This window comes from Microcaecilia unicolor, chromosome 9 (genome assembly GCF_901765095.1).
Source record: "Microcaecilia unicolor chromosome 9, aMicUni1.1, whole genome shotgun sequence".
NCBI lineage: Eukaryota > Metazoa > Chordata > Amphibia > Gymnophiona > Siphonopidae > Microcaecilia > Microcaecilia unicolor.
The window spans coordinates 37,482,619-37,494,963 of record NC_044039.1 but is presented as its reverse complement, the minus strand read 5'-3'; the positions used below and the strand labels follow the sequence as shown (position 1 = coordinate 37,494,963).

The following is a 12,345-nucleotide window of genomic DNA, read 5'->3' as shown; positions in this document are numbered from 1 at the left end:
GAAGCAATCTTAAATTTGAACCAACATTAGATAACAGAGCGAAACTGACAATGACCATATTGAGGTAGATAGAACCTGGTCATCATTCACAACCCCTTCAACCAACTCAGCTAAAATGATGATAACAAAATACGCACATGCTAATTGCCTACTAGACAACTGCCCCAACCACCTGATGGAAAACACCCCAGACTGGTTTATTGAACGCCTCGAGGAACACACAAAATACATGTTCTTATTTATTATCTGCAGAGATACGTCTGCAAAAACATTTCAAGGAGGTTCTCCTCTTGCCTACACTTGATTCTGTGATTATTTCTATTTACTATTATATTTATATTAAGTCTCAAGTTGGTGTCTCTAATCAAGAGAAAGCTGAATTTTAGGTCAGCAGAACCTAGATTTAACAAAATTTCTTGAGGACTCATCTGGTGACATTCTCTACAGATAAAGGTAAAAAGTTTGATTATGAGAACATACTTTAAAAAAAGAGAGAGTTCCTTTTATGGTACTAAAATACAGGTGTTCCCTTATGTGTCTTGAGTGACACAGCTTGTAAGAAAGCTTTTCTCCTATTGAAATCTAGAGTCCTGGCTTAAAATTCTACTTTTTTCCCTTAAATTTCCCTTCAAGTGTTCAATTACCTTGCAGGATACTTAGTATGTTTTTGTGGATCCTATTTATTTAGAGAGAGTTTTGTTAAGTAGTAATTACAGGGTGTTGCGTTTAGGGGGCGGGGGTCGATTGATAGAGCACTTTATAGTAAAGAGGAAATGTTCTCCTTTTGATTGCTGATTATATTTCTTTTGTGATTCTTTTTTCTTTTCTTTTCTCCATGATGTGGACTAGTTGAATTGTTTATTGCTATTCTTGTACTTTATTTAGGGTTTATTCCTGTTTTTCTTGTTTACTTATTTAATATGATAAGAGTGTAAGGGTGGACCCAGTATCTTGAGACAGAAATCAGTTATTTAGATTAACTTATTAAAAAGGATATATGTCATTTCAACACAACTTTATACAGAAAACCTACAGATAGGAATGCCTTTCTACACTGCAGTGGTTTTCACAATTCCTCTCTTAAGAGGAACCTTCTGTATTGCTAAATTTTGAGACTGCATTACTGCCTTTCAGTGGTTTTTGCAACAACATTCAAAGTGGTTTACATAGTATATACAGGTACTTAATTGTACCTGGGGCAATGGAGTGTTAAGTGACTTTCCCAGAGTCACAAGAAACTTCAATGGGAATCGAACCCAGTTCCCCAGGATCAAAGTCCGCTGCACTAACCACTAGGCTACTCCTCCACTCCAGATCTGCTCATAGTACATGGAATTTGAAAAATAAGCAGGCAACATTACAGGGAGATTCTCGAGGCAAGAATATTCATATAAAAAGGGTACAAGAGGGTTACCAAAGGCAAAAGTACGACATAGAAGTGAGTTTCTATCAGAACAACCTAGCAAAACAAAACCCTGAGATATTCATATATAGCAGGTAGGGTCCAGTGAATTATCCGGAAACATTGACATATTTTAGAGGTCCACCGATGCTTTAAGAACAAGAACCTTGTTATGGTATACTCTAGAGGATATAATTTAAAAGATAGATTGGTCCCGTGAGTGTTGCCTGACCCTATTGTAGATCTCCCACTGGATATAGGTGTAGGCCACAAAAAGTGTGGAAAATGTAGCATATGTCCGTATGCTCTGGAGATCTCTAGTTTTGAGCATCCACAGAACAAGAAAATAATGCCTCTGATATACCTCCAATTGTAACACCTCACAAGTGGTATACATTATACAATGCCCCTGCCATTTGCTGTATGTAGGGAAGACGGAGCGATTAGTCAAGACCAGGATTATTCTGCAATGTGTTTGCATTAGCTGTAATGTTTTATCAGCATGTTTAGTTAAACACTGGAATGCAGCAAATCGCACCATTGATGATTTGAAGTTTTTTTTGTTTTTTTTGTTTATAAAGTAGCACTTGGAGGGTGGTGACTTTGGACATTCACCTCTATGAGAAACTGAAGTCCATTTTTTTCCTAAATACCTTTTGGCCTAAATTTGGAAATTGATGTTCGGCATTCCTTTAGTGGCAAAGGCATCATTGACATTTTTCCCTGAGCATGCTTAAATCCTTTGGCCTGGCATCTTATTTTTGGTAATTTTGTAAAGGCAGTAATATCCTTGTCCTGTCCCTTTGTTGTCTTCAGTCCCCTTTTCCCCTCCCCCTTTCTCCCTTTTTTTTTTCTATTTCTTTTTACCCTTGTTTTTCCCTGTTCTCTCCCTTCCCCTCCTTTTCCTTTTCCTTTCCCTCTTCACCCCTTCCAACTTCCATCCCCTCCTCTTTCCTTCCTTGCCCCTCTTTCCTTTCCCTTTTCTGTGTTTATTTTGTAGTTATATTTGACCCCTGTATTGGAGGATTTCAGCCTTTGGGCTTTTTATGTTGGTTGTCCTGCCCCTTTATAGAGGCAGCACCAACTTTCAGAAGTAATGACACTGTAAGAACATGGAGTCAAGTGCAGCAGCCACATTCCTGGAAGTGGTGTTTAGGTATTGGTGAGGGGATTACCAGCCAGATTCAGATCTGAATCCTCACAAAATGCTGTGTGCCTCTTCACAAGAACTTGGTTTTTAAATGACACAAATAAATAGCATACCCTCAAGAACTCCCTTTTGCTTGCCGTTTGGCAGGCTGCCTAGCAGCGCCTGCTGCACTGAAATAAGGGCTCAGCTGCTTGAAATGACCAAGAAATGTGACTGATGATGGGCAGGAGACAAATAACAGCACAGTTGAGCCCCAGGCAAAATGAAGGCTTCAAGTAAATCCAGAACTGGAGCTCAGGTCAATATACAGTTCAAAGGGGTACTGGATGTGGGCTGAAAAAGGGGATCTTGTATGGTCTGCTATCCATTGGGTGGAGTACAATAGAGGAAGGTGATAAAACCATTTTGAATATAGAGTGATAGCCTACAGGTGTTGATGCTTTTTAGGCTATATTGTGTGGCCACTGGGGAAGCATACATAGGCTAATTTGTTTTTCTGCTGTCCTTTATTGTATTTACTTTTTAGCTGTTGAATGTGGTAGGATATAAGGGTTTAAAAATAAAAAAACAACCTTGACCTGTTTGCTTTTCTTCTCCTCCCCCCCCCCCCCCCCCCAATGCTTCTAGATTCATGTATTGGACAGACTGGGGAGAAGTGCCGAAGATTGAAAGAGCTGGGATGGATGGCTCAAGCCGGTCGGTCATCATTGACTCAGACATTTTTTGGCCAAATGGACTGACACTAGATTATGACGAGCAGAAATTGTACTGGGCTGATGCAAAACTGAGCTTTATTCATAAGTCAAACCTGGATGGATCACACCGGTAAGAAATGTTTCCCAAATGGTTTTTCTGTTATGTCTCTCAATAATTAATAAAGACTTCTATAAATTAAAAAAAAAAATGTTTCCCAAATTACATTTTGTCAGCATTCTTTTCACAAACTTAATTTTCAAGCCACCATACATAGTCATAGTGTATGTATTTAAAAAACAAATGCTTATATATATATTTATATAGCTAGCAAATATTTTCCATTTGACATGTGCGGTATAAATTTACTTTTCTTAGTATCAGCGCCACTATTTTGCACAAACATGGGTTATCCCTTCCTACTAGCAGGTGGAGGTAGAGAAAAGACTGAACTTTGCCATTGACATCACTGGTATATGCTGTTGTGCTCTCTAGAGGATATGGGGAAGGTGAGGTGAGGTCTCGCCAACTTCCAGAGCTGAAGAAGGGACCTCAGTGGGTGTGTACCCCTCGGGGTTGTTCTAAAGGGGTAGGGTTGCTTTCATCCTGCCTGACACCTGGCAGCCTAGTCTGGGGGGTCAGATCTGATCCTTTGTGCAGGGGTCCTTTTGGGGTCCCAAGTGTACCAGCCCCTGCAGTGCCTTGGATGGCTCCTCTGCCGCTCAGCCTTCCCAGTGAGGGTGCGCTGGGCCCCTTGCTGGTTCGGGTGAGGGGGCAGGTTTTCTCTTCCATGATCAGTGAGTCCGCATCACCTCAGACCAGTGGGTCTTGGAGGTAGTCGAGTGGGGGTACTCCTTGGAGTTCACCTTTATGGTTTTCCCCTTTGGCTCTGCTCTAAAGTACCAGGTTGTTGCTCTCATCCTTCAATACCTTGACGATTTGAGAGCAGTGGAACCTGTTCTGCCAGTGGAGTATGGCCTGGGGTGCTACGCCATTTATTTTGTGGCCCCAAAGAAAGGCGGCACCTTCCGTCCCATCTTAGATCTCAAAGGTGTGAACACTTGTCTGAGAGTCCAGCATTTCTGAATGGAAACTTTGCACTCAGTCATCGCTTCCATGCGGCTGGGAGAGTTCCTGACCTCTTTGGACCTCACAGAGGCCTATCTTTATTTCCTTGTCATCTATATCAGACCAGTCCAGACTAATGGGTTGTGTCCATCTACCAGCGGAAGGAGACAGAGAAAATAGTTGTAAGTGAACCGCCTCTTAAGGGTATCGTGCAGCCTGGAATGTTCAGTATTTTCTCTGTCTCCTAGCGGATGGTGGACGGATCGTGCAGCTGCTCTGGATTGCTGGCTGGTAGCTCCTGGCTCAGATTCTTCTGGTGACGGAGCCAGGGTTACGCTGGTAGCCCTGTTGGGGCTAGTTTTAGATGATACTCAGTGGTCCTGAGTTCCTCATCTGCCAGCTAGGGTAATATCCAGTGACCCTGGTTCCCTCCCCTCCCCTACCTATCTTTCTAGCAGGGTGATGGTTGATTGTGGCATGGAGTAACTTGTCTCCCCTGTGGGGGTTCTCCTCTTCTGTGGTGATAGGTATATCTGAATTTCTGCCTCTGAGGTAAGAAGCCTTTATTTATTCCTGTCACTAGTGAAGAAAGCTGTTTACAAAAAAAAAAAAAAAAAGGAAGGAACAAGAAGAAACTTTGTTTTTCCTTCTTTTTCTGCCTCTGAGGTAAACCTTTATTCCTGTCACTAGTGAAGAAGATTGTTTAAAAAAAAAAAAAAAAAGAAGAAACTTTGTTTTTCCTTCTTTCTCTTACCTGTTACCTGATTTATTTTCCCACCTTTGGCAATGTATTCTAGGGGGCCGCTTGCAAAGTTTCTTTGAATTTCGCTGGATGGCATCTGATTCTGATCTTGGACCCTTCCGAGCTGGTTCCAGTTGCTTTGATTTTATTTTGTTGTGGGGCATGGCTCGTGTCTGGATCACGAAAATCAGTTGTTTTTCTCCTCTTCATGGTCCTAGACGGCGGCTGGTTCAGAGGGTGGCCCCGTTGCTGGAACTTGTACCTTTGCGGTTTGGAGGTCTTAGTCTGCCATTTCCAAAGTGGGGGAAGTCTCTCGCTGGCTCCATTTGGGTGCAGGCTCGGTCTTTTTATTCCAGGGTTATTTTTTAATTCCTGTCAGCCTTACACGGCTGTTGGTCAGTTCTTTTTCAGACCGTCCGGTCTCTGCTGCTTCAGGCATCTTGCTTGAGACACCCCTGCTATTTGATTCTTGTTTTGGCAGCAGCTTTTCCTCCCTTCCTTAGGGAGGTTCTGGTTCTCTTGTCCCCATGGATCCCTCCTGTCTGCTCTGCTTTGTCTTCAGGGTACTTTCCTTCTGGCGGGGGTCTGAGTCGCTCTTGGTGTGCAACTGCTAGCTCAGATCCCTCTTCTGAGTACCCTAGGGAACGCCATTCTTGCCAGTCTTTTGCTTGGACTCAGTTCATTGTCTCTTTACGGCAATGTGCCTTTTTAGGACTAGTTTGCCACAGCTCTTCCTTGCTTTTGGGCAGGAGTTTTAGCCTGGCACAGGCGGATTTTGCCTTTTCTAGTTTCAGGCGCCTCTCTCCTGGCACATTTGGCACTCCTTCCTTTTTTGTAAGGGGCGCAGCTCTTTCCTGCTGAGCAGGATTATCCTGCTGTGCATCTGGATTATCGCCTCTTAGCTCTGCACTTTTCTCTACTTTTCTGCAGGGAGGTGGCTCTGTTCTAGGTCTGGAGTTTGACTCTCCATTAGCTGGTTTTTCCTCGGTTTGGTGTTAGTGGCCAGCTTCCTCTTTGTTCCTGGCCTGGCAAGAGTTGTTTCTTCCTCACTGCCTTATGGCTGCATTTTGCTTCCTATGATCTGATGATTCCAGATCTGTGGTGTTTACCTCCCTCTTGGCGGGAGTTCTTTCTCTACGTTGACTGCTGCTCCATGTCTGTTTCCTAGGAGGGTGGTCATTGTTGCTCAGAGACCACTTGGGGGACGAGAGTGTCTCTTGGGGCATGGGGCTTTCTTTTCTTGTAGTTTTAGTCCCTCTGGGCCAGGGGAGTGCAGCGCCAGGTCTGCATTTCCACAAGTTGTGCTCCTTTCTTGTTGGCCTCCTGGCAGCACCTTCTTCTCTGGCTGTTCCCCGGGGCTCCATCTATGCATTTTGCTTGTGGAGCGCAGCTTCATCGCTGCATGTTGAGCCAGCTTCATTGTTCCATGCAGTTCCACCGTTCCATGGTGGGCATGGCTCCATCGCCGCATGTTGGGCAGAGTTCCACAGTTCCAGGTTTGCTTTAGCTCCATAGCTGCATGTTGAGGACAGCTCTATCACGGCATGTTGAGTGAAGTTCCTTCGCTGCTTATTCTGCAACCTTTTATCTCTGCATGTTGAACGCAGCTCCATTGTCACATGTTGAGTGTAGTTCTTTCTCTGCAGGTCTCAGTGTAGGGTGCATTTTCACCTTTACCTGTTGGGCACTGTTTCACCTTGTTGGTGAACCCCAGCTCTTTTCTGCAGGTTGGATACAGTAACTTCTCGGCAGCTGTGGCATACCGCAGTTTAGATTGCTAGACAAGGCTGTCTTGTCTCCTGTTAGCTACCATTCCTGTGGCACCTTTTCTTGCCGTAGCCTCTTGGTGGCTGGCGAGAAGCTTCTCCATTGTTGGAGTTTGAATTTGTCTCTGCTCCTTTTGTGGCTACTTGGCACCTTGGGGGTCTTTTCTCCACAGTGTGGCTCTCGACTCTTTCTTTTTGTCTCCTTTTGTTCTCTTGGCTCTGTTCTTTCATCCCTAAGTCCAGAGCAAGCTGGTTGAGGAGTACTCTCTTTCTACAGTTGTACCCTGGTATGCTGCTGCCCTTTTCTTCATGGTTCTCCTGGAGAGACTAGCGCTCCAGTTAGTTGGTTCTCTTGACTCTGGAGTCTCTTCTTATTCTGTGAAGTTTGATTCTTTCACTAGGCGCGGGTCTGGGTGGTTCCTGGGCCTTGCTTCTTTTCTTCTATGAAGTGTGGCGCACTGGTTGGGGTTGCATACTCCTAGTACTTGTTAAGGTCACTTCATCCAACCATCTTGACTCAAGGCAGACCGACAGGTTTGGGAGTTAGTCTTTGTCCTGCCAGGGTTCAGAGAAGTGGATCCTGGTCTAGGAGATACAGTTCTTCTCCTTGTTGCTCGGATATGACTGTTGCCTTCCTTCCAAGTGGGGAGGCCTTTTGTTTTACGTCCTTCGGCTTCAGTTTCTTTTCTAGCGTCTAACTCTGTTCTATTTTGGTAGGCCGGTGGTTTGGATGTTCAGATCCTTTTCTGCTGATCAGTTTTTGCTGTGTGTATAGCTTTGTTGATTTTTCAACCTTCTGCATTCTTCTTTTATCCCCCCCCCCCCCCCCCCCCCCCCCCTTTTGGGAAACTGCTTTGCTAAATCCCATTAGTCTGGACTGGTTTGGTATAGATGAAAAAGAAGGAAAAATTATGTTCATACTTGATAATTTTCTTTCCTTTAATCATACCAGACCAGTCCAGATGCCCTCCATGGCTAAAGTCTGTCAGAGTGTTGTTTGCTTTAGGTATCCCTGGCTGTTCCACGACGCTTCTATGGTGGGATGTCCTACAGCACTGCCTACTTCATCTTCTCTATTCAATCTCCTGCCACTTGTTCTTGTGCCAGCTCTGTGTGACTCCTGTTACTTGGGATCATGGAGTTCTTTCCCTGGATTCAGGGGTAGATCTCTGTGTGCTTGGGCAAGCTCAGTATGGACCATTCCCTCCCACTTACTTTACTGTGAGGGGAGGTTGCAGTTGCCTTTGGCCAAGCAGGAACAGTGAGGTTTTGCATATTGGCTCCAAGAGTTTGTCTGTTTGGTATTAACTGTGTTTTCTTCTAGACTTAAGAGCACCATTACTTGGCTATTCAAAATATTGAACATTCCAGGCTGCACGAATACCCTTAAGGGGCGGTTTACTTGGAGCTATTTTCTCTGTCTCCTTGGAGCTGTTTTCTCTGTCTCCTTCCGCTGGTAGATGGACACAACCCATTACTCTGGACTGGTCTGGTATGATTAAAGGAAAGAAAATTTATCAGGTAAGAACATAATTTTTCCATTCCCATTGCCTCTCAGCACAAGAGAGGTCTGGGCTTTTATGTATTGGGCCAGCATTTTCAGTTTTGAGCCTTGCCTTTTGGTCTGGCTACAGTTCCCTGGATCTTTTCCAAGGTAATGGTGGTGGTGGCGGCAGCCTACCTCCATCATCAGGGCATCCAGGTCTATCCCTACCTAGACAACTGGCTGATTCAGGCCAATTTGGCTCTGGAAGTCAGCATGGCAACATCTTGGGTCATTTCCCTTCTAGAGTTGCTAGGCTGGGTGGTGAACCTGTCCATCTGGTTGCATCTCAGACCCTAGAGTATCTTGGGGTCCACTTCAACATGGCCAAGGGAATGGTCCTTTTTCCGTAGGAGTGAAGGCGAAGTTCCGGTTGCAGGTGTGCCAGCTGTGCAAGCTCCTGGTTCACATTTTTTTGCAGCTTCTATGTTCTGTGAGCACAACGTTGGAGGTGGGCGAGTGTGCACATGCAACCTCTTTAACAGGCTCTGCTGACCCAGTGGACGCTGGTCTTGCAGGATTTCCAGTGCTCTTTGCCTTTTCTTTCCAAGGCGAGGCTAAGTCTGTCCTGGTTGGACAGTTCGGTGCACCTCCTAAGAGGGTTGTCCCTATAGTAGACCTCGGCCCAGGCTTCTACTTGTGCTATGTTCTTCCTTTCAGTGTTGTGGGCTTTTTTTTTCCCCCCGATGTACAAGAAAAAAAGACTGATTGGTTGGCAGCAGCACAGGGTTCCTGTGATCTGATATATCCTGGTTTATGCAGGGTATCGAGTGCTACTCTGGTGTTATGCTCGCTTGATTATCATTGAAGCTGCAGTGATGATTGGGGGCATGGGTGCATTACGCCTTCTGCTGCTTGTGCAGATGCATATTGGAATCTTCCAGGGGGCACCACAGCATATACCAGTGATGTTACTGGCAGAGTTAGTTTTTTCTCTACCTCCACCTGCTGGTAGGAAGGGATAATATCCATTCATGCTGAATAGTGTCTCTGACTAAAGAGAAAAGAAGATTATCAGGTAAGACCTAATTTCTCCTTAGTAATTTCACTTCTAATTTGCAAGCGAATTATTTATGTAGTTGTTTCAACTGTAAAACAGCACTTGGAAATAAAAGTTCCTTGCCTGGTAAAGTAGATCACTAAACACAATTGTATTGTTGAGAACTTTGTTGTCCAGTTCCTTATTAAATTGTGATTACATAATTTTCCTTTCAAATTGGTTGCACAATAATGCAAATTGTTGATGTTTCTCAACTAGCTTCAAGTGGGGTGAAATCCGTGGGTCATGGTTTATTGCACACTTTCTTGTGGTTTGTTCATTATTTTGCCTCTTGGAATAAACAAAACCATTACAAAAGTCAGACAGCAGAGGCAAAAGATGCTTTTTTACATCCTATTAGGCAACTTTATAATTATCAGCTGTTGTCATTAACTGTTTACTAAGCTGCGCAGCACTGCTAATACAGCCCAAAGTGAATGGGCTGTGTCGGCATTAATGCACGGCAGCTGCTAGCGCAGCTTAGTAAACAGGGGTAAGTGATTTTATCACAAATATAATCTTTTTACAATATGTTAATATATTAATACATTCAACTTATTTCATGCTTTATTAAGTTGGTGGCCAAGACATATTACAACATACACTCATGGGGGAATTCTGTGCAAATAAATATATATATAGTGTGTACAAAACTTTTTTTAATCTTACAACAGTTTTAAATTCTGCTCTCTTTATTTGTAACTTTTTCTGTAGAATTCCCCCATCATAAAGATGCGGCTTCTTCATGCTCCACTGATATAGAGAGTTGCACGGGGACAGAATCTAACCCGTCACTGTGAGGAATGTAACCCATCCCCACCCATCCCAGCTGCGAGCACTCTCTTCCATGTTGGCCCACCCAGCCCTTGCTGTGCTGCAGTCACCTTGATGACCTTCCCCCCCACCCCCCCCCCCGCCCTTAGAATTCACCTTTGGGTTTAAAAAGCAAAACCATGTGCATGTAAGGACTGGATAAACGAATTAAAGCAAAGTTTATAGCAAATGCCCTTAATATTTAATACTTGGTAGCAATAATGAAACAGTGATAGAGTATTCGTAGCAAGCAGCCTGAGACAGATTTATTTTCCACTGAACATAGTTAACTTTGTATAAACTTGGCGGCTAATAGTGTGCTGAACTGGACAATGTTGGCACATTTAGACTGACACTGGATAGAACTTCTGCGTGAAGGAAGCCCTTCCCTCATTATTGAATACTTGTAAAACAGGCCCGTTTCTGACACAAATGAAACGGACGCTAGAAAGGTTTTCCTCGGAGTGTGTATGTTTGAGAGAGTATGTGTGAGATTGACTGTGTGAGAGAGTGAATGTGCGAGTGTGTGTGTGTGACCGAGAGAGAGTGAGACTGCTGGGAGCGAGTGTCTCGCCTCTGTCACCCCTCCAGCCACCCAGCGGTTCTCCTCTCTCCCCTACTTCCCCCTCCAGCCACCCAGCGATTCTACTTTTTCCCTTGCCCCCCTCCAGCCACCCACCGATGCTCTTCTCTCCCCTGCACCCCGCCAGCCACCCAGTGAGTCTCCTCTGTTCCCTGCCCCCCCTCCAGCCACTCAGCGATTCTCCTCTCTCCTCTGCCCCCCCTCCAGCCACCCAGCGATTCTCCTCTCTCCCCTGCCCCCCCCCCCTCCAGCCACCCAGCGATTCTTCTTTTTCCCTTGCCCACCTACAGCCACCCAGCGAATCTCTTTCTGCCCCCACTCCAGCCACCCAGCAATTCTCCTGTGTCCCCTGCCTCCCCCTCCAGCCACCCAGCAATTCTCCTCTCTCCCCTGCCCCCCCCTCCAGCCACTCCTCCACTTTAATCAATATATATTAAATTCCCCCCATGTGCTACAGAAAAGCTCTGAGCACCTCCAACGTTCTGAAGCCGAGAAAGTGAAGCCTTCAAGCCTTGAAGCATTCGTGCGCTCTGTAAGGCTCCATCTCCTCAACTGATGACACATAGTTCCGGAATGTTGCAGGAATGCTTGAAGGCTTCACTTTCTCGGCTTCAGAACGTTGGAGGTGCATTTTATTATATAGGATGTCTCTGTGAAATGGTAGTATTAAAAAAAACAAAAAAAAAGAAGGCAAGTGCATTTTTATAATATACCACTGCAATCCATAAAACAAAAGGAGCAAATTCCTACATGCCATCTTTTTTTTTTTTTTAATGTAGGCACAGGAAAAAAAAGATTTTAAATGCTCCCAGGTTTCAATCTGATTCATGTTTAATGTGGGATATAAAATATAATAAATAAGTAAATAAATAAATTGATAGAAACTCTGAATGTTGAGTACCTGATTCTCATAACGTGTCTGTTTTAGTGGCCCATTACGAGGAAGAAAAAAAATCTCTGCATGAATATAACAGTGCTAGGGTGCCCCTTTAACCAGCTCCTTCAAATGACACACTGATTACGATTTATAAACAAATTACTAGTCTACCTATGAAAAGTTATTCTGTCGTTATACTTCCTCTGTACATCCGTATGCTGCTCAAGTTGGTATGTTTGAAATTATAAGTGAGATTAAATTGAAATGCTACCAGCTATAAAGAACAATGTGATGCAGCAGCTCATAGGTTTATCTGCTTTGTTTTGAGTGAGTGGTGATGACAACTGCACGAGGAAGGGGAAACAGAGACTACACTAACTGGCTTCAACTGCCTCCCACTCTCCCACCAGCTATCCCTGTACCTGTGTCTCAGCTTTCTCCTTGATCATGTTCCAACCCTTCCCCCACCCCATTTTTCTTCTTGCTCACGTTCCAACCCCCCCCCCCCCCCCACCCCAAAGGCCCTGATAGTATCTGAGGATTTGAAGGCGACGAAACAGTGTGACAAGGCGGTGGCCATAGCTAGAGGGTTGTTAGGCTGTATAGAGAGAGGTGTGACCAGCAGAAGAAAGGGGGTGTTGATGCCCCTGTATAAGTCGTTGGTGAGGC

General features: G+C 44.6%; 1 protein-coding gene across 1 annotated transcript in view; it reads left to right on the top strand.

Annotated features, from left to right (window-relative positions):
• The window catches only part of LRP6 (LDL receptor related protein 6), a 280,419-nt gene that overhangs the window by 79,560 nt on the left and 188,514 nt on the right, over positions 1-12,345 (top strand). The window contains exon 3 of the mRNA XM_030214121.1: positions 3,180-3,377. Within this exon, the coding sequence (XP_030069981.1) occupies positions 3,180-3,377 (198 nt within the window). The remainder of the gene's footprint in view (positions 1-3,179; positions 3,378-12,345) is intronic.